This window comes from Pagrus pagrus (genome assembly GCF_965226575.1).
Source record: "Pagrus pagrus genome assembly, chromosome: 18".
NCBI lineage: Eukaryota > Metazoa > Chordata > Actinopteri > Spariformes > Sparidae > Pagrus > Pagrus pagrus.
The window spans coordinates 14,964,618-14,992,322 of NC_140202.1; the positions used below are offsets into that span (position 1 = coordinate 14,964,618).

A 27,705-nucleotide genomic window follows, 5' to 3' on the forward strand; every position below is an offset into this window, starting at 1 on the left:
GCGCTGAAAGTAGTGCTTAATTGTCTTCCATTATGAAACCCCACAAAGCTAGACCAATGGCTAGTAAAATACCAAGGTTAATCTTGATTAAATGTCTTTCCAGGGTACAAAAAGCATATTTTACATAAAACATCCTTCAAGGGGGATTGAAGCATGATGTTGGGAGGGAAGAAATATATAAAATATTGCTGATGGCAAGGCCAAGCATCCCAAATCTCAAATGAAAGGTATCAAAGAGATTAAAGAAAAACCATTACAAGTCAGCATACCACTAATACAGATTCATCTGCCTTTCACATTATCTTCCTCTCCAATTCAAGTCACACCGTAGCAAGCCAAAGCAGCAACTTTAATCTCTCCTCAAAGCACATTTAAGATTTCACATGAATGTTTTTCATGTTCAGTATATGCAGTACTTTTAACACTTTCTGCTTTCGTGGCCACCATGCATTGTAAAAGACGAGTTTTGTATCCCTTAAGAAGCAGCCTACAATGGGCTAAGTGCTGTTGAAAAAAAAACAAAAGTCAAACATTGTTCTGCATCTATATTTTTCTGCATGAAAACAAGCTGAGAAGGTGACTTGTACGAAGGTTAATTGAAACCGACTCTCATTCGTACGCTTTGCTGATTCTCAAATCTCAATATTTATAGAGGAGCAAACATGTGCATAATTCAGCTGTAGAAATGCTTCTGCACAGACAGCTGTATCAAGGCTTCCCTCTCTTCTCTCCTCTTGCTGAGCGACCAAATCCTCCTGCAGGGCTGAATACCCCTTGCCAGCGACTTTTGTTCTCTCACACTTACCCCACACACTCCAAATGTAACATCCTTCTGCAGAGAGAGAAAAAAATATTTCCTCTCACACCTGTTGATGAATTGTGTTTGTGTATAAGGCTCAGACAGGGGCAATAACACGTGTGTCTTTATACAAGTGAGGCATGGTCCCAAAATAGTCGTTTCCTCGCATGGATAGTGGTGAATGAGGAAAACCCTTTCAGCCAAGAAGCCTGTGGCCAAATTAGAGTGATAGTCATTGACAAACAGAAAATAATTCCCTGTTAAGTCAGAAGATGCCTCAATGACTACTACTGCTGCGGAGGGAGAAAGGGGCTGTTTGTGCTGGGTGGCGAGAGGCTGAATGGTGCCAAATTCTTGCCAACACAGGCCGCCCCACATGAACCCATGGAGTTTTATCATACAGAGGACCAAAACAGGAAGTCATGCTTCCTTTAACAGGTTCAAAACCACATTCAAACCCTATATTTTATATTTATTTCCACGGCCATTTGTAATTTATTGTAAATTCTGGTAGAATCTTGTGTCAAAATCACAATCAAAGTTTTGTGGTATTTCTCTTTCAAATTGAAAAGCACATTGAAATGTTGCAACTTTTCCTCTAAACTTTTTGTCTGATTTGTGTCCGTTAAATTGAGAAAACTGCATTAAATATGAAATTTATCAAATGCTGACAAATTAAACATTCTTTTTAAACTTTCACTGCCTTGAGACCAGATTTCAAAACTGTAATAATAATTATTCCCTTTTTGCAAAACAGCTCATCTGCCTGACATGTGTTGGATTCAGCTGGTTTCTTCCTCTTATGTTGTTAGAGCTATTTGTTTGTTGTCTTTAATTATCGTTTTGCTAATAACAAGTGCTATTTTTTTTATAATCCTAATGTTTATTTAGATTAGAGTTGAACAGTATTTTCTTTTGCCAGTTATTTGTTTGAATCAATTATTTCCTTTTTCAGCATATTTGGTTTTCTCTAGTTAGTATTTTGTTTTGTTTTTGTGTTTATATGGGAATTTGGGTAACACTGTGGGCACCTTGGGTTACATAGGTAGAAGGGCAGGTACAGGTCCATGATGCACCTGGGTGGGCCAGGTGCAGGATTCCTTTGTTCCATGAAAACCAAAGAAACTTCGAATGGACAATGAACTTGTTTTTACATTATATCTGCGTACATTACCAGCCGATGTTGCAGCAGTGGCCCATTGATTTAAGATTTAAATTATTAATGAAGTAGAGAATTTTGCAGCAGAACACATCCCAAAAATTGAAAAGATATAAACATATTTTCCCTCAACAGTGTGTTTAAATATTAAATTGGATGAATGTCTTGTCAAAGATGGGAGCTGTGCTCAAATAAGTCACATTTCATGGAAATATAAGAAACCTAATTTATCTGATACATTGAGCTTCTTATTGGCCTAAACCTCTGCAATGTCAAATGTTTTGTATAATGAGGGTATGGCATGTAAGGATGAAGGTACATTGCCTACTAAATGAAAATGACTTCCTCAACCTTCCTCTTCATGATGCTGCTGCCAATTCCATATAAGTTTTGTTACAAGGCTGAGAAAGTTCAGTGGCAACCACGCTCTGACCTTCACTTTCATATACATGCCATCCTTTGAGAACTAAATAGATGAAAACATATACTTATATTGAGCTCAACAAATGAAGAGAACTTTTCATTTCCTTCTATAAAGGGATTGAATAAAGAAAAAGGCTGTCCCTTTTATGTTAAGAAAAATTAGGATATATGACAAATGTGGCTTGCTGTATTGCTATAACAAGAAAAGACAGAAAAAAGGTGTCCTTGTCTGATATATATCTCAGCTGAGAGCATATATGTTGGTACAATGTGTAATGTTCTTGAATTAGAAACCAATTTATCTCACTGATATGCAGCATCATTTCTTTAAGGCTGACACTTAATGTCACCTTCACTTGCATGTAAATTAATTCAGAAAACTGCTGCTCAGTTCCTGACCTTTATTCACTCTTGCGTCCTGCTTAATTTAGTGTATGCAACTGGAAGTGTGTTATATGAGAATACGTGTATTTGTTTAAAGTAGGAAGAGAGATATAGTAGTGGGTAATGACAGAGACAAGGACACTGAAGGCACTTAAAGCTCTTAGATGATGAGAGGTCACCTCACCTGAATTCGCTCTTGACCTAACACACACACAGTTGTAAATGCTTTCACATGACACAACGTACAATAGAGTGACTGTGTTCAAGGTTTTATTGGTGAGCACACATTTCAGACAGAACAATGTTGGAGATGTTTCTACCAACCCCTCAGAGCGCAAACATGGCCTGGAAATATACAGTACAGTACAGTACAGTTCAGTACAGTGTTGACTTTTGGACTCGTAAGTGCTGATCCACAGGCTGTGTTGGTTCAATATTCTGTGGTCGTTAAAATAAAAACACTTGGCACCTGTTAACCTGGGAAATTCAGCCTAAGAATCAGCAACTTAGCTCAGCACCATTGTTAATTTACCACGGACTATTCAGTGAAGAGTCGTGGGATGGACCGAGGAACCTAAAAAAGAAGAAAGGGTCATTACATCTCTAAAACACACAAAGAACACACTAAAACCCAACGTATCTACGTCGTATGACTTCTGATGAAGAAGAAAATGAAAGAACACACGTCAGAGAGTAGGTTAACCACTGATTTTCTTTTTCAAATCATTGACAGGGGTGATAATATTGTGACCAAACAGGGCCGGTCTAACCAAATATCGCTGATGAGACTGCAATTACACTGCGAACAGGGGCCTTGATGCCAAAATCGAGGCATGGACAACATGCCTATAAAAATCAATGGTTAACCTACTCTCTGAAGTGTGTTCTTTCATTTTCTGGAGACATTTCTTAGTCAGAAGTCACACGACATAGATATGTTGGGTTTTAGTGTGTTTCTCCATGCAGCTGGCACCAAGTAAGATTCAGTGACGTATTGACCCTTCCTTCTTTTTTACGTTCCTTGGGATGGACCAGGAAAAACTGAGGAGCCAACCCACTTGGCTCCACATACTGGCAGCATAATGCCTGTTAACACATAACATGATTGCATAATGTTAAAATGGCCTCATCCTGATGTCAAAAATTCATACACACTGAGACCAAATACACTGTTACAGAGGAAAGATGCTTTTTCTATGAAAAGTCACACCAAACTTGGTTCCTTTGAAATGGAGTTTACTGACTCTGGTGTAGGGATAGAAATTTACACAGACCAAAGTGACTAAATATTTGTCAGAGGAAGATCTGATCTGATCAGAAACAAAGACAACTTGTCATGAAGCGCAAAGTAAAAACAAAGCATTTAGCTAAAAACAGACGAGTCTTCTGTTACGTAACTGCGAGTGGTGCCCAGCTGTTGAGACACATTGAGAAAGTGAGGTTTTCTATTTGTACTGTAGTTATTTGAGTATTTTAAACCTATTCAATCTTTTGTGGTTTATTTCAAGTTTGAACAATGGTAAGAATTGTCACAGAAATGAGTTGCTAAAATTTTAAATGTTAAATAAGACAAGCCCGTCAGAATATGGAATAAACCAGATGCAGTGTTCAGAGTCTTCTCATGTAGGGCAATCTTCCACGGCAGGTGTCGTCTCCCTAATTCTAGCAGCCCATTATAATGACGCTGTCTTCCAATTTCCTTTTAGTTGCGATGAGTTTCACAGGTTCGACCTGCTCAACTGCTTCATTCGAGCCGTAGGCCTCTCAACTTTTTTTTTTACCCCATCTAATTTCACAGTCTTTAACTTTTTAACTTCTCAGGAGACGTATGACAGCCAAAAATGACATCTTACCTAAACTCATCTTTAATGTATTCATCCAATCAGCCAGTAAGTTCATGCTGGAACCACAGAACTTGAAATAGAGACTGGAGCTGCAACGAGTTATTGATTAGGTGTCTAACTGTAAAATAATTGTCATATGACAATTAATTTAATCAGGTTCAAGTTTTAAGGAAAAAATATTTAGCATGATTCCATCTCGCTAAATGTGAATATTTTCTGGTTTATTTACTCCTCTCTGACAGTAAACTGAATATCTCTGGGTTGTGGACAAAAACAAGACGCTCAAGGCTTTTGGAAACACTTTTTTAACAGCCCAGTCTCCAGGATAAAATGATAGCAGTTGACGTTTCTGCAAACCAAATCAAATTTGCATGTTTGTGTAATAGGCTATGAACCAGACTGACATCTCTACAAAACGTGTCATATCACATTCACATTATATGTTTATTAACTGGCTCAGCTCAGGGGGTGGAGGTGACGCTGGTGGAGTCCCAGACATCAAGGCTGCAAAGCCAATGACTGCAGTTGGAGTTTTGGGCCATCTGCATGGTTGTGGTGACAAAACTGGTTGTTTTGAAAGAGAACTAAGAACATCTCCAGCTGTGTTTGTGGCGACCAAAACAAGTATTTTAAGCCAAAACATGATGTTTTTTCTAACCCTAACCAAGTGGTTTTTGAGCCTGGACCTCACCAGACCATAAGCACAGCATTGTGACAAGAGAAAATGAAAACTGAACCGAACGAAGCAAAGCTGCAACATAAAGACACATAGTTTTAACATATTTTTGGTTTTGTGGAAACATATTCTGCCAACATTTACTTTGGCAGTTGGATTGTTTATAGACCAAACAACAAATCAATTAATTGAGAAGTTGACAATTGTTACTTGCAGCCCTTATGGAGACTGAAAACAAATGACTTAGAAAATGGTCTGAAGGAGCCTTTCTGATGTGTTGCTGTTCTATAAACATTTAAAGAACATCACACTGCTGTGATTGAATTGTCGGCTCTTCTCCAATCAATTTCCGACTAAATAATAATTTAACATTTGCATGATGAAATCAAATTACCTCAGAGGGTAAATTCCCATCCTCACACAAGTATTTAAATTAGTATTCAAGCCACTGTTTGGACTGATGTTATGTAATGGCCCAGACAGATGTGAATAAGTTCTTAAAGTCGAAGAAATATGGAGAATGACTGGTTGGGGAGATCAGATGCGTAAGTGTATGATTCAAGAAATGATGAAGACAGAGTAGATAGTTATGGCAATGGACAAATACGAGGCAACAAATGCTCACTCGACATCCTCTGATTAGTTCTTGTTTTAGCTGAAACCACGGAAGAAGAGGATGTCTGGGTCCTGGGGAGGAGAAGAGGAGGATGCAGATGAAGTGAAGTTTACAGACACAGATGAAGTGAAGTGTCGGCATGCGCAGTGGAATGACTCAATCACCCACGGGCTGCATGCTACCAGATGTCAGAAAGCATGCAGAGCAGATTATAAAAGACGAATCAGTATGAAAAAAAAAGAGACAATAACACCTTGTGATTTTATCATTTTTCTTGAAGGGAAAAAAACAAGCCATGAATGGTTGAGGGGCCCACTGACGACGGCATGAGGGCATACACCTTGACAGTCGTGAACATTTCCATCTCACCACAGCCCGATGAGAGACAAGAGAGCATGCTAGAGACGAGAAAAGCCTGCGCAGTTACAAAAGAAAAACAATTTGCTATCAGTCGCATCAATACATTTTCACAGTAAAAGACAATAGTTGGTCTTTGACAAACAGAGAAATGAAGAAAATTGCTGGTATGGATTGAAAGAAGACAGCGACAAAGGTACTGAACAAGTACTGTATGCCTTTAGAAATGCCTGGCCATAGAGGAGTAACACTCAAGAAAACCTTATCATTGACTGGGTATTTAACCAATGTTGCTCAGACAATTCCATCTCGCTCCTGTGTCTACAGAGCAGCCGTGAACACTGCAGGGTTTTGTTCAGACATCAATGGTCATTTTCTGAGGCTGTATTTTGTGGTTCGGTTGAATAAATACAACATTAACAGTCTTTCAGAAGCATCTACTTGTGACCACTGCTCCTCTTTGCTACTGCAGCTAAGCCATGAATTTTAGGACTTTGCCAGATTAAATCACTTTGCTGTGTTTGCAGTGATTCAGGTGTAAATCACAATGACATAGGAAGCTATGAGCTAAATGTATTAAGATGAATATCAATTAACAAGATTCTGTCAGATTTAAAGGCCTACTCCTGTAATTCTTATATTGCACCTCCATAAAGTTGTGTTACTTGAGAGAGACAGATTAAAACTAGAATTAGAACCACGTTTTACCGGCTGTATGCCTCCGTGCACCAGTCAAGTTGCTGTTCCTGAGCTGTGCCGGTGAATAATGGCCAAAACATTTTGTGCAGAACATTATGATGTCACACTGAAGTTGACCTTTGACCTTTTGATAAAATGTCGTATGTTTATACCAGGTCTGTACAGGGCCAGGCGTCAATTCCACTCTGTGGTCAGGCCTTGACGGGCCAAAGCCAGAGCAACAGCATATATGTTTTGGTTGATTGGCTGGTTTGTCAGCAGGACTACACTAAAACTACTGGATACATTTCCACGAAACTTGGATGGAGGATGGGTCTCAGCCCAGACTAGATCCAGGTTTGGTTTGGATCCAGATAAAGGACGGATCAAGGATTTTTGGGGGGCATTTTCATGAATTTCTCAGGGAATAACGCATGAATCTTGATGAAAAAAAATCAGGCATATTTAAGTGACTGGTATCTATGAGCAGTTATTGGTGGTTTAGATTGGGTTATCGAATTTTATATCCGATTAGGCTGAACTGAAATTAAAGGTACTGTTGGTGCTTGGTGGATATATCACCATGAACCCCGGCCATGTTTTTCCTTTTTCCTAACTTTGGTTACTTAGATCTCACTTTCTTTTTTTCAGTTTTTCATCGCTTGGCCTGTCATCCCCGGGAGCCCTGGAATTTGTAGCTTTCCCTGGGTTTACTGTAGACCTTCTTGTTGTATTGAACAGGGTTTCAGTTATACTGTCAATCCCCTGTAGCTGTGACACACAACTAGCCACTTGACAGACGAGTTATTCTAAGCGAGGGGCTATTTTTTCTCTCTTCCACACAATGAAATATGGATAAGAGTGGTGGAGATGGTGGGCAGCTGTCAACAAAGTCCACGGCTTCCCGCCACCACTGATCAATCAGTCGCATATCTCAACCACAACAGCACTGACCTGCTGGCTAGAGCTGACATAAATCCTAAACCTTCCAGTCAGGGCAGAGGAACGTCAGGACATGACGTGGTGGCGGAAGCGAATGCTGATACAGGCTCTAACAAGGAAAGGTGCTGATGGTAATGAGTGTATCTGTGGCTCTCTAACAAGCCTGCATCGTTTGATGTCCTAATTTACAGTGAGCTGTGTCTCAGGGGTGCAGGATAATGAGCTGGCCCGGGATTCCCAGGGCAGCAGCTTGTGTAACCCACCTCATGCAGGGGACACTCGGTGTAAGTGAGAGACAGAGAGAGAGAGACTGTAGCAGAGAGAGCGAGCAGGAAGGACATATTCGATGTCTGTAGAGGAGGGCTTGAGGGTGTGAGGGGGGTGCATGTCATCCCTGCTTGATATGCTTGTTTGTACACACCAATCATTGAATCGCAGCAACCAAGTGAGAAAAGCTTGTGTTCTCTGTGACAAACTGACCTCGGGCAACGAGAACACTCACAGAAAGAGGAAATGGAGATGGAAAGCATGGCGGGTGGAGGAGGAAGAAGAAGCAGCAATAGAGGATGGACTAAATTTTGTCGGATTTGATCCTAATTGAGCTACGTCTCGGCCACGAGACACCTTTCAAAAAGACGTCCCTTCCTTCGCTCTCCTGTGCTTAACTCAATCCACACAAAAAAAAATTACCTCCTATTTACAGAGCAACCCTGAAAAAAATCTGGCTCCAAGTGCACTCCAAAGCAAATTAGCAAATGTGGAGCTCAGTGACCTCAGTGCAGAGACCATCCACACAGTGTATGCGGTGTGCTCCACCACCCCCACCTCTTTACTGCTGCGTCTGCATGGCTGCGTTAGTCAAGCTCAAATGGGTTTTTCCGCCACGAGAAGCAGAGCATGACATGCGCTAAACAATGGCAGGCAGATGACGAGCCAGCTCCATTTGATGATGGCCTCTGCCGACGTGGCCGCTTTTCTCTTCTTTTCTTTCTTTTTTTTTTTTTTGATGTGGTGGAATATAAGGGCAGTGTGATTCATTAGGGGTGCACAGGTGGCCCGAGATCTAATGAGTCACATTTTGTGCAGTTCCAACATGCAAATAGCTCAAAGGGGGCATGAACACGCTTACAAAACAAAGCTTGTTTGAAATGGGAGTTAGGATTTTGCTCAATTGCCAGCTTTTGTTTTTTTTTTAAATAAAAAAGGGGACACGTTTAACACAAAGAAGCTAAAAGCCACAACACAGTGGTGATGACCATTAACAGCTTACATGTGGATGACAAATGTGCCACAATTTTCTGGATGACTTAACACCTTAAAAGTCAAAAGTGTTAAATGCTGTTATTTCATGCAACTAAAAGCTGTCATCAACATCTACTTAATAAAAATACACAATGACCATCAATTAACTTTCAGAGGACTATTTGAGTGTGAATGCTACAGCTGGTGTTTCTAATCTGTCTCAGCTATTAACACTGCCCCCCTCTGGCTAGCTGCCTGCCTGATTAGGATGCTGTTTTTGCATCGATCAGTTGAGTAAAAAGAGAAATTGCAGCATAGGAGGCATTTTGTTCCATATCTAAAAAGAGAAAGCCACTCATTTAGATAAAGTTCATCTTTAAAATACACAATTAGATGCAATTAAGCAACAGTTATTGCAGAAACAAAAACATCAAACTGCATGATAAATCTAACATCGAATAACACACAAAAACATCTCCCAAAAAAAAGAGCTTGTTTTAGCACACCAGTCAATTCATCACAGGAGCCACAACAATCCAAATTGTACCTGATCTATTAACTGCTCGCCACTGAGCACCGTTTGAACGTTTGACCTTCTAACACAGCTCATGACATTATGTTGACATTTAAAGTAATCCCTCCCACGGTTCTTAATCCCAGTGGCCGTGGTCTGCCCTGCCCCATCCTCTGAGCTCAAGCCCCTTACATGCACTCACCACACACTGACAGAAAAGGCAGGCGGACAAACATGACTCTGATACCCAGATAAGTCGACAGCACCTTGGTGCTTTAGAGAGCTCATGGGGCTCCGAGCATGCAGCGCTGAAAGGGATTGTTGATTATCAAACACAAACTGAAGCATTGAATCACACACTGAGATTGAATGTGTAACGTGAGGGTGGCCCCCTTGTTTGTGCCTCTCATCAGATTCTGAGTCGCAGAGTTCAGTATTGATTTTACTAAAGATAATTACCAGGTGATGTTTGGAAAGCCCTGAAGCTTTTTTGAGAGCACTTGAAAGAGCACCCTGGATTAGAAAATACCACGGCACTGATCCACTGCATTTCCTGAACCTGTAGGCCAAAACGACATGTCTTTGTTTAAATATTTTGGCATTTCATCGTCAGAAAATGTAGAATATTTGGAAAGAAACTGAGCAGACCGAGCAAGAACGTTCTGTATGTCATTTCTGGCTACCATTTTAGGATGCTTTAAATTTTAAGGCAAAACTTTGGCTTAAACAAAGTCAAATCTGTGAACACTGAGTTACATGTTATATAAAGCAAACATATTTTACCTTTTAAACTTTCTCCTTATTTTCAGTCATTACTCTTAATTGTTGGACTTAGTCATTGTTACAATCAATGCCTACAGCGGCTGCTTGTCTATGTCTATTTGAGAGTGTTGTATCATGTGTTTTATTCCTCAAAAGCCAAACCAGGGACTAGGACTGCAAATTAGCCATGGCTAGAAGACCTATATACAGTGCATTTAATTAGTAACCATGCCTACATGTACTGTATCTAATAAACTGAAAGATAAATTAGGTAAAACAGGCACAACTAAATGTTAGATAAGTCTTTAATAATCCTAGAGATGCCTTCAGAACAGCTGTGAGTATTGTTAAATTAACTTGTATGTTGTTAAAGTTTCACCAGGTATTTATTTTTTTAAAACTGGACTCTCTGTGTCTCCAATGTAGTCGTACATGAGTGGCACAAACTGGAGTTGACATGAGGACTTGCTGAAAGTCATTTAAAGTAGACTGCCTCCTACATTTTTTCAAGAAATTCAAGAAAAAAAACGAAATACGCCAAACTACTCCATACAGTCACGGCCATTTGCTCGGGTTCTGTGTTGCAGCTTCTTCATTGCCAGACAAGAAGATAAAAGGTATTATAAATAAGACCTGTGTGGCATTGTGTGATGATTAAAACGCCTGTGCTACACGGCATACAGCATAATTAGTTAGTGTCACCATGCAGTTGATCTACACACAACTTTACTCCATCTGTCTGACACTTAGTGTTGCAGTGGTTCTCAAACTCTGGCAAGACCCTCCACTCCACAAGTTTTATCAATGATAGAGGTAGTAACTAATAAAAAAGGATCCAAGTTGAATTTTAGTGAAATAAAGATCAGCACAATGGAATGAATAAATGCTTGTTTGTTTTCTTCCCTGTACAAATAATCTTGATTCAAGTTCATTCAAGTCCCCCCTATGACTTGAAAAGCAAGTTTAAGTAGCACAAGGTTCTTTCCTAAGTTATTGTTGCATTCTCTATAAAAAACGTCAAGTGTTTTTTTCTTTACAATCGTAGAAAGTTTCACTTGTGCAACAGGCCCAAACAGATAAAAAAGTGATGAAATGAGAGGTACAAGATGACAACCCATTTATTTAGTAATACATTCTGCAAACTAGAAATTTTATTCAAACTTCAAAGGCTAAAAAATGAAAGAAAGGAGGGAAAGAAGGGGAGAAGATTTAAGGGGCAGGGAGAGAAATGCATCAATTCACAAGCAAGGAATGCAATTTGTTCAATCGACAACACAAATAGTACAATTTAGTTCAGGGAACAAAGCTTTTTTAAACATTTTTTTTTTTTTCTGCCATTCCTTTGGAGCTAGAACATAATACAAAATATACAGTTATTGAACTTTGTAAAATCACTCACAGAGGCCTCTGAGAAGCATTTGAATCAACATTGACAATACTTATCTACAGCACTCTAAAGCTATTCTCGAATGTAACCATAAATATAGCAGACATGAATGTATGTATGCACATTTTGAATGCTTACGAGGTTACCATGTTAAAACACTTGCATTTGTTAAAAGTATGACATCATCTGCAGTGAAAAATTAAATAAGCTTTCAAGACCGAGATTCAATAAGGTAACATGGAAAAAAAATAGCATACAAACCAGCGATGGTTGAAAAGTTGTACCTTGTGAGAACCAGGACAAAGTCACTTTGTTGATAGCTTAAGTACCCTAATATGGGGACAGTTTTTAATCTGTGAGAGAGCAATGTCAGCAGCATCACTCCTCCTCATAGTGTTTTGTTGAACAAGTACTTTAGGGGGCAACATGAGATTGGGTAAGGCAAATCGGTGAGCTTATTTATGAGCTGAAAAAGGTCAGCAAAGTGAGGCTCAGGTCGCCCTGTGAGGGGACAAATAAACCACCACTGCTAAGGGTTACACAGTAAACGCCACAACTGAGGTACATCAATATGTACAAGAGGGCGCAGGCATTTAAAATCTCTTCGAACTTCTGCCAGGTAGTCCTCCGTACAAGAATATACAGGATGCATTCCAGGCAACCAAAGGTAACTCTGTAAATAGCTTTATAATCTTTTTTTTTTCTACAATAACAATTTTCTGAAAAGAAAAAAAGCTGATTAAACAGATGATCAGTGCATATGACTATTGTCATTTAGTCACACATCTCACATTTCTAAAACCCTGAACTCTCGATACAATTCTAGATTTGAGCTAAGTGAGCATCACACAAGTGGACAAGTTAAATTACACAGGTGAGCATTCGAGGGCGCTTTTTTGGGGGTGGGGTGGTGGGTGGTGGGTTGGGGGCAGCTTATACAACATGGCTAATAGTGTTCCTAGTAACTCAAATAAGTTGTCATTTGCGGTAGCCACTTAAATCATTACTTTTTTTGTCCTAACATCAGCACAACTTGTTAAAATACTGTACATGAGCACAGGCGTATCCCATTCAAATAGATCAGTGTTAAAAATCATAAGTTCTGTGAGGGCGAGCCACAAGAAAACCGCTTTCGTTAAAGTCTCCACACGTGAACTGCTTTCGGAACAGTTTGAATCTACATAACACAAGACAAAAACACTTCCTATAAATGTTATGAGGTATTTCAGTTCATGAAAAAGCAAAACAAGGGGAGCAGACGCTTGGGGTCTTTTTTTTGTTCAGTTTTCATGACGGCTGGGGTAGCGACAGGGATGTGATGGAAATTGTAATGATTTATTAAAAAAAACACCCAGATGTGATGAATCACAGCCAAGCCACTGTTAATATCTGCTAACATTCCAGCTGCAGCAATTTTGAGTATTAAAAAGCTAGCCTCTCTATTTTTCATTCTGTGGAGCAAGTTGGTTATATAAATGGGTAATTAATCTGCGTAACTTAATCCTGAATTGTTAAATTTCAGGGGCAACACAGGACAGTCCAGGGCCGTGGGCCTATCGATGGCCTCGAGATGCAAAGAAATATTGTTTGTTCCTTATTAACCTTAAAAAAAAACTGCGCGAAATGTTCCTTTTAGAGTCAGCACCTGAAAGGTTCGCAGCAAGCGGCTGGGTGCTGATGAGAGACATTTAGTGCACTCAATGATTACAAGCAATGCAGCACAAAATAAAACAGCTTACAGATCAAATATAAACTGACTATCTAAAGAAAAAAAAGGCATCTTCACACACACTAATACATTTTTATCCAACGCACTGAATAAATTGACTTGAAGGGTTTTCATTAGTAGGTATACAAGGATTGGTAAGTATTGAAATGCAATACTGACATTTAAACCAAAAAGATGTGAATGAAATGATTTCTCCACTTTTTATAGGAAGGAATATTCAGTAAAACCACATCATGCAAACAATTAATTCTCCTATTTGACATGTTTACAGTCTCGAGTATTTTAACGTGTTGTTGTTAATGTTATTTCTGTGGTGACTGTTTAAAGGTACCCAATGGAGTTTCCACTCTAAACAGCTCAAACATTTCTTACCAAAGTGTATTTTGTGCATCTTTAAGGCCTAACAAACATGTTCAATGCTTCTCCATACATCACATTAACCTACAATTTTTGCATGAGCTTGCAGTTTTATCATCTTTTATTGGTTCATTAACATCTTTCATGCCACATTACCATGACACCAACTGTTGATATATACATTACTGCCCCCTGCAGCCAACAGAATTGTGTTCCAGGTCGTTCCCTGGTTTCGTCCTGCATGTTCATCCTCGTGCTCGTAGAGTGAGAACCCGCTCATCTCAACGTTTCTCTACAGCACCACCAGTGGTCAAAAACTCCACAGAGTACCTTTAAAAGTTAACTGTTAATGAAATCTCGAGATAAATCACTTTCTAATTGCTTAACATTTTAAACATCTTTTACAGGGTTGCTGCTAGGCTCTTCTCTGTATTGTTACTTCTTGTGATATAGTCTTTGCCATTATAAGAGCGGTCTTTGGCCTTTTCGCCGCTAAAGCACATTAGAAAGCAGCTAATTTAGGATTACAGTCAAAGTTAAAGTCTGTGTTTTTGTTAAAGATTTAATCATTTGCTACCTACCACTAACCTAAATGTGGTGAAATAGTTAGGATTGTCATTTTGATTAATGGATTATTACAAATGTAGTACTTCAATATTGTGTATCATTTAAATGAAACTGTTCAAACGTCCAATGTTAATCAGAGGGACATCAAATTGATTACAGGGACACACACAAATTCAACTAACCATCCAGAGACAAACCAGAATCACATTTTGTCCATGGCAAAAAAACTAACTCAAGCAACTGATTTATTCCTTGAAAGTTTAAGTCAAAAATATATACATACATAATTTCAAACAATGCAATTTTAGACAAAAAAAAAAAAAAAAAAAATGGCAGAAAATAAATCTGAAATAAAACCATTTCTCTTCAAGAAATATATCTACTGTGTGAGTTAAATACAGATTTAGTCTATTAATCTTCTCAGAGGGGGAAATTAACTGAAAAATTAAATTAAAAAATAAATCAACCCAAAGATCATACACTATAGCAGCAAACTGTATTGTGCTCTGGCTTGTGGTGCCGTGGGGGAGAGTTTTTAGATGAGCAAACTCGATGGGAATAAAAAGTTGCTATACAACCACGAGAACTCATTGCGGTTAGCGGATTTGTTCTTGGTGTCAATTTCCAAATAAAGATCACAAAAAATAGCCTTGTTATGTTTTAGAGTCAACAGTTTCTCCTATCATGGGCGGTTTTCTCTAAAATAGTCAGTGCTTAAACTGTTCACATCAGTCAAATTATCAGATATTTAAAAAGGTAGAAGCTAAAAATCTATCTGTACCACATACAAAAACTGAATCTCATGAAAACATAAAACTTGGCATAGGCTGTCATAAAGCTGAGACGAGTGATTAAAAATCATATGGCACCCACAGCGGGCACTGGTAACAATGTATGTTTAGAAATGGATATCTCAATATGACACAACAGATGTGTAAACTAGTCGAGACGTGACTAGCTGCAAACCACTGCACACCTTGGGTAAATTGAACTACTTGTGTCATCTCAGGTTACAGTATAGTTCTGATATTTAGCTTGAAGTTGTTCAAACAGCGTAACAGCATGTAAACTGTGTTATCCAAAGCTTTTTGGAGTAAGAAGTAGTGACAGCCTATGCTGGGTTGATATGGAACATTGGCTGAAAAAAGGGGCAAACAATGGGTTAAGCATTGGGAGAGCGATTCCCTTAAACTCCAGACTGGTCTGTTGTCTGAGCCACCTTAGCATAATTTAAATTAGAGTTGCACATACAGATCTGCCTTTACACTGACACACGTGCGCACATACATACACACAAGCACCCACGCACGCTTGCAAGTATCTATTCGCACAGACGAACGTGTTAACAGGGGTCTTTTTTCCATTAGATGCCTTGAGGAAATGAAAACAAAATGTTTTTCACTTCACACTTCCAAAATGACTGAGAAACACCTTTGCCATTATTATTTGAGCATGTACAGAAAACCACTTACAAAAATAAAATACAATAAAAAAAGCACAGGGAAAAAATAATTAGGATTTAAATGGTTTGATATAGAGAGCTTACTGTGCTGTCAACTATACAATTTACCCGTTTCTTAAAGGAGAATAGACTAACTGAAAAAAAAAAAAAAAGAATAAAGAAAAGTAAAAGCGCAGAGACATTGTGCCTGGAGGACAAGCAGAAATATTCACTGAATAGACATTTGTTACAATTCCAGAAGAGCAGGAAAAGGCAGATAGTGCATAAAAGGTTCTCTTTTTCATTTCTTTCATTTTTTAACTTAAAATCAAGCTGCATTAAATACAGGCTGTTTGTACAGGACAATTGCACTTCACAAAAACAGAAATATACAAACACACACAAGGAAATGTGAATCAAATTAATTACAGCAAAAAAATCTTACTACTTAAGCTGATTATTTAACAAAAAGAAAAAGACCTTGTGGACTTGTTATGGATTACTTTAGAGGAGAGTATTAAGGTGGGTGAACAAAAAAGGGGAGACAAGACGGTAGGGATCCTGAACTCCAGAGTGGACTGGTGCTGCACTATTCCAGGTCTGTGCATGCAACTCCTCTTCCTCCTTCTCCTCCTCCTTCTCCTCCTCCTCCTCCTCCTCCCATGAAATTCCCTTCTTAGAAACCAAAAGCTCAGAGTGACGGAGAGACAGACTGCTGAGCTGAGCTGCTGTGGGTCTTGAGAGGATGGTGGTTTGTAAACTCTATGCTGTGTTAGTGGTAGGAGGTTGTGTTACCACATATCGTCTGTGGACGCAGAGTCCTTGATAAGAGAGAAGAGGAAGGAGAAACCCTTCAGACTCTGGCTCTACATCCACCAGATCGTTATCAAAAGCTGGACAGGTTTAAGCATCATTGACAAAAACTGACATAACAATATCATCCAGGAGTTGATAGAGATACGCATCTATCAACACCATTTTTCCCCCAAAGTCTCTAATGTTACTGTAAATACTTTTACAGATGATATTTAATCTAATGTATTCTTTGGAATGCTTCGTTACTTAACTTGACAGGCATACAAGTTAACCATATACCATCGCCACAGAAAACGCATTGTCTTTAAAGTGTAATTCTGTTTCAGAAGACCACCTTGTCATGTATCATCATTTACTTAACTTAAGTTATTTATATATTGAAACTGTTATATGGCTAAAATGTAATAATATCAGTTTGTATAGAATGTCTTCTTGTCATTTTTAAATTACAAGTAATTGTAACTTATTAACTTGAAAAGCAAGTATTTGTAATTTGTAACAAGATACTTTTTGATGGATCTCTCGCCATCTCTGATTGTCGGTTAATACATTCTTAACAGTGATTAATTTATAATGAATCAACATCCCTATACAGTAAAAATATTTTAAATAGTATATATTAATAATATTATCATTGCAAAAAATGTGTTTAAATCAGCTATCAACATTTAAAAACATTTTTTTTTATCTATATCGGCCCCGAAATCAGAGCATCAGTCTGGCTCTATCATACTGTACATCAGTGTCCTTCAATCCTGGTCCTCAGGACCTGTTCCCCGGAACGTTTTAGAAGTTTCCCTACCCCAACTCACCTGATTCAAGTGAATGAGTCATTATCAGACTTTAGCAGAGCTTGATGACGAGCTGATCATTTGAATCTGGTGTTTTGGTGCCGGGAAACATCTAAAACATTCAGGCCGGGATCACACGAACTAATCCATCTAACTAGAACTAGTCAACGCTTTCATAAGAGACGCTGATTGAATTTATTTACATTTACATATAATCTTTATCCATATGTGATTGATTTGGCTCTGGATATGACGTATTCAAAAAGCAGACCCCAAGACACATGCCAGCTGTATGTCCATACAGCTGTATTCACAACCAAACAGGGCAGGTCAAAACAAAAATGTGCAAATCATAGACCTGGACTTCGGCCGTAAAATACATGTAGAATGGGATACCAACAAAATGATGAAGCAGACTACTTCATACAAATGTTCCTATCTATTTAAAGCTTCCTCCCTCCCTTTCAGGGTTATTCTAGGTTTCTAAGTTATGCATCAAATTTTGTTTAGCACAGACCTTTTGAGTTTCCACTATAAGTTTGGACACAAAATTGACATTATCCTTTTGGTTGGAACAAGAGATGTAAAAAATAGATGAATTTAGTTTAATTTAGGTCTAGTTCAATAACTATATGCCAAGATCTAAAGCATATACTGACAATGGGGTCATTTCTTTTTAATATCAGCCATCGTTCTGTCTTTCTGCCGCACCTTGTTTACTGCAGCAGTGAAACACTCCCAAGCTGCATGTTTGGCTTTGTTTGTACACCCACTATTTAGTCCAACGCATAATACATATAGCTTGGTTTAATCCCCTCGAACATCACTGTGGTCCTGTCTTCCAAAAACTTTGTTTTTCTCTTGTGCTCGATTGCTATTTCTGACTGAACAATAATTAGGGCGGGCATGTACAAGGGGAAGTCACAAGGCAGGTGCCGTCAATTTAAGTCGATTTGAGATCTATAGATCACAGGTGTGTAAGCTGCAAATGGGAATCTTAGAAACCGTTTCAGTGGTTTTTTTTATGCTCGGTATCTTTTATGAATCGACCATAAGCACATCCTCAGGAATGATCTTAACACTAAGTTCAGGTATAAATCTAAAATATTTTTTAATAAATTAGGTCCCTGGCATAATTTAATCGATTGTATCGGCTAAAATGAACCTCATCAAATGTCCATCCTTTCTTTACTGTGAAAATCTGCTCTCCTTTATGAAAAATTATTTGGGTGGTGCGTCTGATTCAGATGTCTGCAATGATGAACCTGCTCCACTGTAATGCCACTGTACAATCACAAGTGTTTTTCTAGTGGCAACATCAACACAGCGATAAGTCTATCTGGCCAGGTCCTGTCACTTTCAGGAGTTCTCTGACTTAAACTTTGATTAATATGTCATAATCTAATCCTACCAAGGTAAAGTTTTGAACCAGTCTTTAGAGCAAGTAGCTCAAGGAACAATTAACTGTGCCAAATTCAGTAGGGTACACCTGATATTTGAACGTGTGTGCACCGGGCAGCTGTGATATATTGGCAAATGTAATCTTCAGATTAGCGTCAGTATTGGCAGACACACCCAATATTAAAGGTGGAATTTAAAAAAAAAAAAAAAAACTTGATGGGGCCATCTGTAATGTTTACACATGCTGTTACATGGCTACAATGAGTGAGCTGTCTGCAACCAGTTTGGCTGCTAGTAGACAAACCAGCTTCAGGAGGCTTACCACTTCAGAATGCCACTACAGTTTAAGTTAAGGTCTACAAATAGAGATGGTTTATGACTTTTTATGCAAGGATTTAATTTAATGCAAGATGTAACAGGACCACAGTTTAGTTGAGGGCAGTGTGAGAAATGTTGTGACGCCAACGTGTAAATGTCATGGCTCCACTTAACGTTATTCTACACGTGGTCACATCACACAGGGTGATTGTCTTTTATTTTTTTTAAATTTATGTATAATTTTGTTAATGTGCCCTTAGGGTCTTTTTTATTTGTTTTCAGCGCATTTCTGTTGAGCCGACATCTTTCAGACTACCTATCAGTGGATACTAGCTTGAGTGAGAGGTAGATGCATGTTTTCAAAAGTTTTATGTATTTTATTTTGTTGTAGTTTCCACAGTGTCTGCTGGGGAAAGAGAGTTGTGTAAGAGCGATGAAAAAAAGATTTTCTCTTATACTGCTGTGATTTTTTTATGGACAGATATTGTCATTAACATTAATAATGCCTTCCGACTGTATTTGGTGATGAAGCTGTTTTAAGAGTTTTATTCAAAAGCAGAGTGATGCCTCAAAGGTGACGTAAAGGGAGAACAGGATATTTGATATGTCAATATTGTGATTGCTGCTTTTAAGAAGAATTGCCCACGTGATCCAGTCGTGTTGTATAGTGGTAACCTATGTTTTGTTACTGACACTTGTGGACCACAACGTTTTCTGAAAAGCCCCCTTAATCTAAGGAATTCAAATTTGGGCAGGAAATTTAAGAAAATAATTGAAGTTGTTGCAAAGTGTGATCATTTCTGATGCAGGCAGAGCCATTACCGTCATAGTTTAAGTCAAATACCTACCACAGAGTCCAAGGTTACTCACAAACTACACACAAGACAAGAGAAAATGTATTCAGCTCGGCTGATCTATTGCAACCTAGCACTGTATGCAGTCATTGTGTTCAGGACTACATCTGACATCCTTTCTTAGAGATTTTAGTTACATAGTGTGCTTTGGAACACAAACCCTATAAACTTTGGTTACTAACTGGTATCTTTTTAACAAAACCACTTCAATTGTATTTAATCAGTTTTAATATAGCCTTATTGACCCATTTACATGTCCCCTGACCTTTTCAGTTGTGGTGCTACAGCAGGGATTTATAATGGGCTTTGAAGAGATATGGTCACAGATCAACAACTTTATCATTCTGCGGGTTCACATCTGACTGTGAATATATTTTATACTCAGTAAAACATTCTCTTTTGATGTGAAGGTCGTTTGTGGTGGACAGATTCCTTGATCAAAGGATATCAGACTTTCTCTAAAGCGTTAAAATGTTACAAAGCACAATGGGCTCCATTACTAAAAGGTTTGTAAAGACTGCAGATACTTTATAAAGGTGATTGTCTATCCGAACCGAGCAACCAGGCAAGGCGGACAGGTAGGGCCACTAGATCAACAACAAAGCGCCGCATGACAGAATAACTGAGGTTCAAAAAGAAAGCAAGTCAATACTGTAAGTCAAGGCAAAGAGAGTCACAAAAAAGCACAGAACTCCTCAGCCATAATGCTACGTGCTATAAAGCCCGGTCCTGACAGTATCACACCGAGTGCTTGTGTGTAGGATTTTTAGGTTTTTCTCAAGTTGCTTTGCCCAGGGGCCACTTTTGCAAAATGACAGGAGGCCAGGAGCCGGTTAACAAACGAACAATAATATTTATCAGATACGATGAATAAACATTAAAAGGTCTTTCTTCGAAATTCCTTATATTCAAATTAACTGACTTATCCACTGAATACGAGAGCTGCAACTACATCTTATTTCTTAATGCTTTGGTTGCATTTGAAAGGGTTCATACAACATTAAATCCATAAACATAAATTTTAATTTTTCTTCTACTAGGGGTAGAATTAATAGCGTATTTAAGCTCTTTTAGTGTAAAAGACATTCATGGGATCAGAATTATCCTCATTTATGTATAACTTTTGCTCCTCTTCTGCTAATAGTTGTCCTCCCCTGCATAGCTCACCAGCTGATCCTACTGCATTGTGTACATCCTGCAAAGATCAGCCTTCTTCTCTCTGTAAATAACTAGTCTACTTTATTCCAAAATATGACACTGGCATATCTACCAGCCAAGGGACATTACTGCACAAAAAACATAAAAAAATCAATTGAATTTCATTGCAACCTAGAAAATGGTTGGCCAAATGCAGTCTGTGGGCCGAAAGTTGAGTACCTCTGAGCAACAGGAATACTGACAATTAATGGGGCCAAATACAGACATATAGACCAAATACTAGGGGGATGTTTGTGCTGTAAAAATATAATCACAGCGCACTAGGGATGTAAAAGTACTGCTACTCGCAATTAGGTACAACGCACAACACTACAACAAGGAATGAATTAAAAACTAACTTCAGGCACAATTACTAAGTTGATATGTAGATTTGCTTTTTAGCGTCATGATTTTATATCATATTTTTAACTGTGCAGTTATGTGCAACAGCATACTGTTACAGCCCTACACTATGCATACAGCATAATTAACATTGGATTCAGAAGAAGACTGTTAAAAGGTCCTTGGGTGGTCGGATGTCAGACGTCAGCTCTAATTTTAAAGTCATTAAGAATTATTGTAATTACTTCAATAAAACTATTCACAGACTCTAACCTTCATGCGTCACCAAGCTGTCGCAAATCTGCAAACTACTGGACAATATCCAGATGTGCAAAGATGATAAAGATGTTACCTGGAGAGTGCAAATGCTGCCGAGGTGGTTAAAATGACTACTCATTGGAAATACATAAACCAAGTACTGTGTTAGATTTCTATAGTCACTTTGAGAAAACATTTGTAGACATTTGTAAGAACCTAATTTCACTTTCACTTTCCCCATGAAGAGCTTTGTGTAGGCTGGTGGTTAATTTAATATTCAGGCTGCACCATATAATAGGGAGGAAGTCAAGGGGTCCAACAGTTTCCTAATTTCTAGATTTATTCAACGTGTGACACTAATTTTAAAAAGTCCATCTCTGTACAAAGACGAAATACTGAAACAATGTACCAGTTTTGACTGTCAAGGACAAGATGACTTGTGCACAATTAAAATTTGGCCGACGCTGCCAGCTTGTCTGCAAAAAATGTAAAAGCATGATATCCAATTGAACAAGGGCAACAGCTTTGAGGTCTGTCTGTATGCAAAGGAATGAAACTAGTTTTAAACTAGTATGTCAGAGAACGTAGGTTTTTATTCCATGCACACAAATACCAGACAATTTCACTGATTAGCTCGTTCATCTTTGATTTATAGAGCACTAATTAGTGAAATCAGCTCATGTGGTACAAAACAGCCTTTTTGGCACATGATCTGCAATGCAACTGTGGTGCTTTGTTATATTTTACGAAGTTATGTGACTAATGTTTTACAAGGAATATTTAAGGGAAACAATCAGATAACTTCTACTTATGTAAGCCATCCTGAAAAATTGTAGTATTACAATAAAAAATGTGCTTTTATCCCTAGTCTATATTTTTAGATGTACATAAACTGGACAGAAGGCAAATAGACACCCTGGACACGTCACTCGGTCATCACAGATTCAACCCGTACCTTTTTTTCCCCCCAACTTTAAATAAAATTCAGTTGAAAATAATATTTCCTTGTTCCATCTTGTTAAAAATACTAATAACACAATGCATAACATTGGTTAAAATGTGCTGGTCACACATCAAAAAGCATGCGTACTCCCAAGCCAAGCACACTTACAGAGAAATAAAGAAACAAGCTGGGATACTTACTGTGTCATCACTTCGGTAGGGGTTGAGTTTGTTGTACATCGCTTCAATAACAGTTCGTCTGAAGGGAAGTATAATAATGTTAGATGTTAGCTTTCAAAAGAGATTATTATTTATTTTTTTACAAAAGATACCAAGTGATTTAACTGACAATCACCGTCCGAAAGACAAACTTGTCATCAGATTGCCATTAATGCTAACCACAAAGCCCACTCACTTGCTTGCCAGCTCTCCTCCAGGTGGGAGGTTAGGGATGGCCTCAGATGCTAACGTCCGCATAACATGGACCAAATCTGGGACACCTTCATCCCCCTGCTTTTTGATGATCTCTGTTGGAAAACAAAATTAGATTCATTTGAATCGTTTCACATAAATGTGCAAGAGTTTTTTTTGTTTGTTTTTTTAAAACATCTGATTGATATGTGAAATTGAAACGTATCACAAATGTCCAGTAGAGAAATACTGTGGTTGAAACTTCCTTACTTACAGATCAGTAATATGTTAAGACTGAGGCGCAGAAGTTAAGCTTGGGTTTTAAGTGAATACCAATACTATTATTGATATTGACACACTCCTTGACTAACATCATTTGTTATTCAACCTTTATTTAACCAGGAAAAAAGTCTCACTGAGACTGAAAATCTCTTTTTCCAAGAGGGTCTTGGCCAAGAAAGACTGCAGCAGTTACACAGCTGCAGACACAGAACAAACATAACAATTCAAGCAAAGACAAATAACAAACTGCTGAGTCATAAAATATCAAAACAACATTCAAAAAAATCTACAGCCAGAAGTTATTTCTTCAAAATAGTTTAGAAACACTTTAAATGCATCTCATAGCTACACTCAACACAACACTCAACATCCAGGCAGAGAGAGCAACAAACTTTAACGTCCTTTTTCCATTTTCAGTACAGACTTTGGGGACAGTTAACAATGTAATGACAAGAGGCAATTAGTTAGCAATCATTGTAAACAAATAAAAAATACTGCTACCTTTAATATTAACTAATTTAATTAAATTTTTCTCTATACACAAAAAATCTACAGACTTGGATGTATGTCCACCCTGAAAGAGCAATCCCTCCTCTGTTCCTCCGAAGGTTTTTTTTCCTCCATTGAAAGGGTTTTTATTAGGAATGTTTTTGTCCATATGTGAATCAAGGGTTTAAGGGATACACAGTCTCATGTCCTGTATTGATTGTTAAGCCCTTTGAGGTGCATTTTCTATATGCGATTTTGGCCTATATACAGTATGGAAATAATTGACTTCACTTGTTCTCTCCTCCTAACAGAAAGTATAAAGGTTTGCCAGTCTAACACTGAGAGGGAGTGATAATGATTTTTGAGACCTGTGGCCAGCAACTGTACCTTCAGTAGGAAAATATTAACTACAAAAAGGTTCTGTAGACACACACACTTTTTCCCAGTTCTCAAGTCAACATTGAGTAACATTTGTATAGTTTAATTCCAGGACAAAATGGTCACCTAAGTGAAGATATGTCTCGTTCTTTCAAAATCACAAAGACAGTAAATGTAACTGGTGGTCGTGGTTTTTAAACCTTAGACGCTTCAGCGTACTTGATAAAAGTCTACTGATTGATACATCTAATTGAACAGTGTGAGCAAGTGTATAACAGTGTGGAGTAGTCCTGGCTTCTTTTCACTATCCCAAAAAATATAATTTTTCTCCCCTACCTTCTACTCTTCCCTCCAGATATTTATCCAGCTCGGCCTCCCTTTTCACTGCTTCTGGAGATACCTTTGGGGCCCCAGGAAAGCAGATTAACACAACACTCATATTGTCCCGGCTTCCCTGAAAAATAAAGAACAAAAACAGAGGTTGTGAAAATCAACCAGGACACCGAAAACAGACTAGCATGCAACAAAATGTTAATGTCATTATTGTGGACATGCCATACCTTATACAAGCAGGTGTCAACAATTTCATTGCTGACTCTTTCAAGATCATCCGTCACCTCTAGCCTTGACCTGACAAAGTCACACAGTTCCTCATTGGCCATGACATCCCATATGCCGTCACATGCTAATATAATGAACTCATCTTCCGTCTCTGATCTCTCTATTGCATAAACTTCAGGCTCAGGAGACACGAGCTGCTCTGTCGGGCCTTTCCCGTGCACACACTTGTAGTCGAAGTCTCCCAAAGCCCGAGACACAGCTAGGGACCCATTAACCCGCTGGATCATGACTGAACCACCCGCATTCTGGATCCTTTCCTTCTCAAGAGGGTTGCTGGGTTTGTGATCCTGTGTGAAGAAGTGCACAGCTCCGCCCCGGCTGAGGAGTCCACGTGAGTCGCCACAGTTGATAAAGTAGACTTGGCTCGGAGAAATCATCACCCCCACAGCAGTGGAACCACTGCGGTCCACACCGTGCTTCTTCTCGGAGATGGTTCGCATGTGTTCATCGATCTGCAAGAATCCTGTGCGGATCCCAGTCTTCACGCTGTCTACAGAGGGGTCGTCCTGCAGGGCACTCTGGAAGTCTGGGTTGCTGGTGATGTGTTCCAGCAGGTGCTCACAGCAGTACTTGGCCACCTGAGAGCCAGCGTGCCCATCATAAACAGCAAAGAATGACCAGGGGTCGAGACCATGAGGGAGACCAATTACTGCTGTGTGTGCGTCTTCCATCTCTACTCGCCAACCCTGCATGCTACTCAGCCCATACTTTAGGTTGTTACCCTCACCATGGGAATTATATTTTTCCATCTTTGGTTTGTCCAGAAATGCACCCATTGTGTCCTCTTAAGACCTGTAACACAAAATAAAAGAAACAAATCTATTTACATGATATGGCAGGAATGCAGGGTTTTAATAACAATAATAATAAGCCAATAATCTAAGAACTTTTTGGCAACATTCAGTTTCTACTCAAGTTATTAATTAATCATATGTAGCAAAAAAAAAAATTTAATAATGTTCCCAAAAGATATACAAACTGTCTACCTAAACAGAACGACTTTCTATATTAATTTTGTTAAAACAGATATCCTGTAATCCATCCATTTGAGGCAAAAGATTAGCATCTTGGATCAGAGTTCAGGCCCCCTGCTCTAATCTAAAAATAGTGGACCTGTGGACACATTTTGGCTACATATTAGGAGCACTGCTGGTGTGGATCAGATTGAAACGCCCTTAAGCCACTGGCTGATCAAGTTTATGCTTCAATGTAATGATTAGAATTAAGTTATTTTGCCTTAATTGTATTATAAATACACCAATGGACAGCATCTCTCTGACCTTCGCAAAGCAGAACACTTAACCATACTAGCTAGGTCGGGGTAAGAGTAGTTAAAGCTATCGTTACATGCCTGCAGAGCTAATGTTAGCTACCGACTTACCACTTACTCGATAACCACCACAGAACAATTTAAGGGGATCTGACAAATCAAACATTAATGCTAACATTAAGGTAAGCTAATGTACATCACGAACGTGCTAAGTAAGGATAGCTTTGGCGATTGGATTGACGGCAAAAGTTAGGTCTGTAGCAAGTGCAAACCACAACCCAAATAAACAAACAGCCTTGCCTTGTTACGGGCCTTGACCCTTGTCCCTCACTGCTAACTTTGACAGGCCTCCGTCTACCATGGTTTGCTAACGTTATGCTGAAGCAAGGAGAGCCCTCGGCCTTGCTAAAGGTATTATCGCTAATGCTAACACCGCTAGGATAGCTAACAGCCAAACCTTCCCCAACACTTACTGGCTTGAGAGTTAACATTATAAGACTTACCAAATATCCAAAATACCGGTTGACAGCAACGAAAGCCGCGACAGTGAAAATGACTGGTCGCTGTTCACACCAGAGAGGTACACCGACGAAACTTGGGGGGTTTGCAGCGGTTTAGCTAGGCTAGCTAGCCAGTTAGCTAGCAATGAGCAGTCGTCACTCAAGACTCAGTGCATATAAATTGTTTAGGTGCGGAGGTCCCTCTTTGCGCCTGTAATGCATCACATTCTCTCAGCTGGCGATCTAAAATATATTCTCACAGATTTTCTTGGGTATTTGTGGGCCGGAGCTTTGTGTGGCCAAGCCTGGGGGGAGCTGAAACGTCTGTCCCAGCCTCTCCACTGGACAGCTTGACAGCTTGCTAGCTAACGTTAGCTTCTGAGGAGCATAGAGCAAGCCCCCAGGAACAGCGCTGCGCTGTGAAGCGATTTTGGCGTTGTGGCTACACTGCGTCATTACAACTTCCGGGATCGTCACGTGACGCACACAGGCCCCCAAAAGCATTTTACCCATATACAATAATTGGAAAAGGATAGAAAGGAGGGGAGGGATTCATTAATTAAATAAAAAAATGTATAGAACATCATCCTCTGAACATGACTGCTTAATGTTTTTGAACTGATAAAATATAAGATCCCACTGAGAGTTAAAAAATATTTGTCATGCAACTTGAAGAATTGGATAATGCACTCAGGTGGACAAATACCTGCTCTGATGGTGTGACAGCAAACAAAAAGTGTGAAATAAAGGATTTTCTGTATAAAGTGTTGATTGTGGCTCATAATTTTAAAGCCAGGGCCCATAGTGAAATGACTATTATTACTATGGGTTGATTATATAGGCCTATATGTAGGCCTAATTTATTTATTTGTTTGTTTGTTTGTTTATTCATTTATTTTTAATTGTTATTTTTTGTTCTATGGCTTAATCTATTTTAATAAAGGCATTTTTATATATA

General features: G+C 38.8%; 1 protein-coding gene across 2 annotated transcripts; it reads right to left on the reverse strand.

The window, feature by feature from the left end:
• Positions 1-3,018: 3,018 nt before the first annotated feature.
• ppm1aa (protein phosphatase, Mg2+/Mn2+ dependent, 1Aa) lies at positions 3,019-27,158 on the reverse strand. Of its 2 annotated transcripts, none has more exons than XM_084381006.1 (6): positions 26,751-27,158; positions 24,917-25,769; positions 24,693-24,810; positions 23,212-23,323; positions 22,998-23,055; positions 3,019-5,972 (listed from the first exon to the last, which is right to left on the reverse strand). In XM_084381006.1, exons 2-6 carry the CDS (start codon positions 25,751-25,753, stop codon positions 5,937-5,939), a joined length of 1,161 nt encoding a protein of 386 aa, XP_084237132.1. In that variant the 5' UTR covers positions 25,754-25,769; positions 26,751-27,158; the 3' UTR covers positions 3,019-5,936. The 2 variants fall into 2 exon arrangements, with proteins under 2 accessions (XP_084237132.1, XP_084237133.1); XM_084381007.1 differs by lacking the exon at positions 3,019-5,972 and adding an exon at positions 11,497-16,698.
• Between the last annotated feature and the right edge of the window lie 547 nt (positions 27,159-27,705).

What these genes read in the sequence shown, in the direction of transcription:
- ppm1aa (XM_084381006.1), bottom strand. Translation starts at nt 25,753, where the DNA reads ATGGGTGCATTTCTGGACAAACCAAAGATGGAAAAATATAATTCCCAT. An exon ending in TTGACACCTGCTTGTATAAG is followed by an intron (nt 24,811 to 24,916) that starts GTATGGCATGTC and finishes TTTATTTTTCAG; the next exon opens with GGAAGCCGGGACAATATGAG. An exon ending in CCTACCGAAGTGATGACACA is followed by an intron (nt 5,973 to 22,997) that starts GTAAGTATCCCA and finishes TCTCCTCCCCAG; the next exon opens with GACCCAGACATCCTCTTCTT.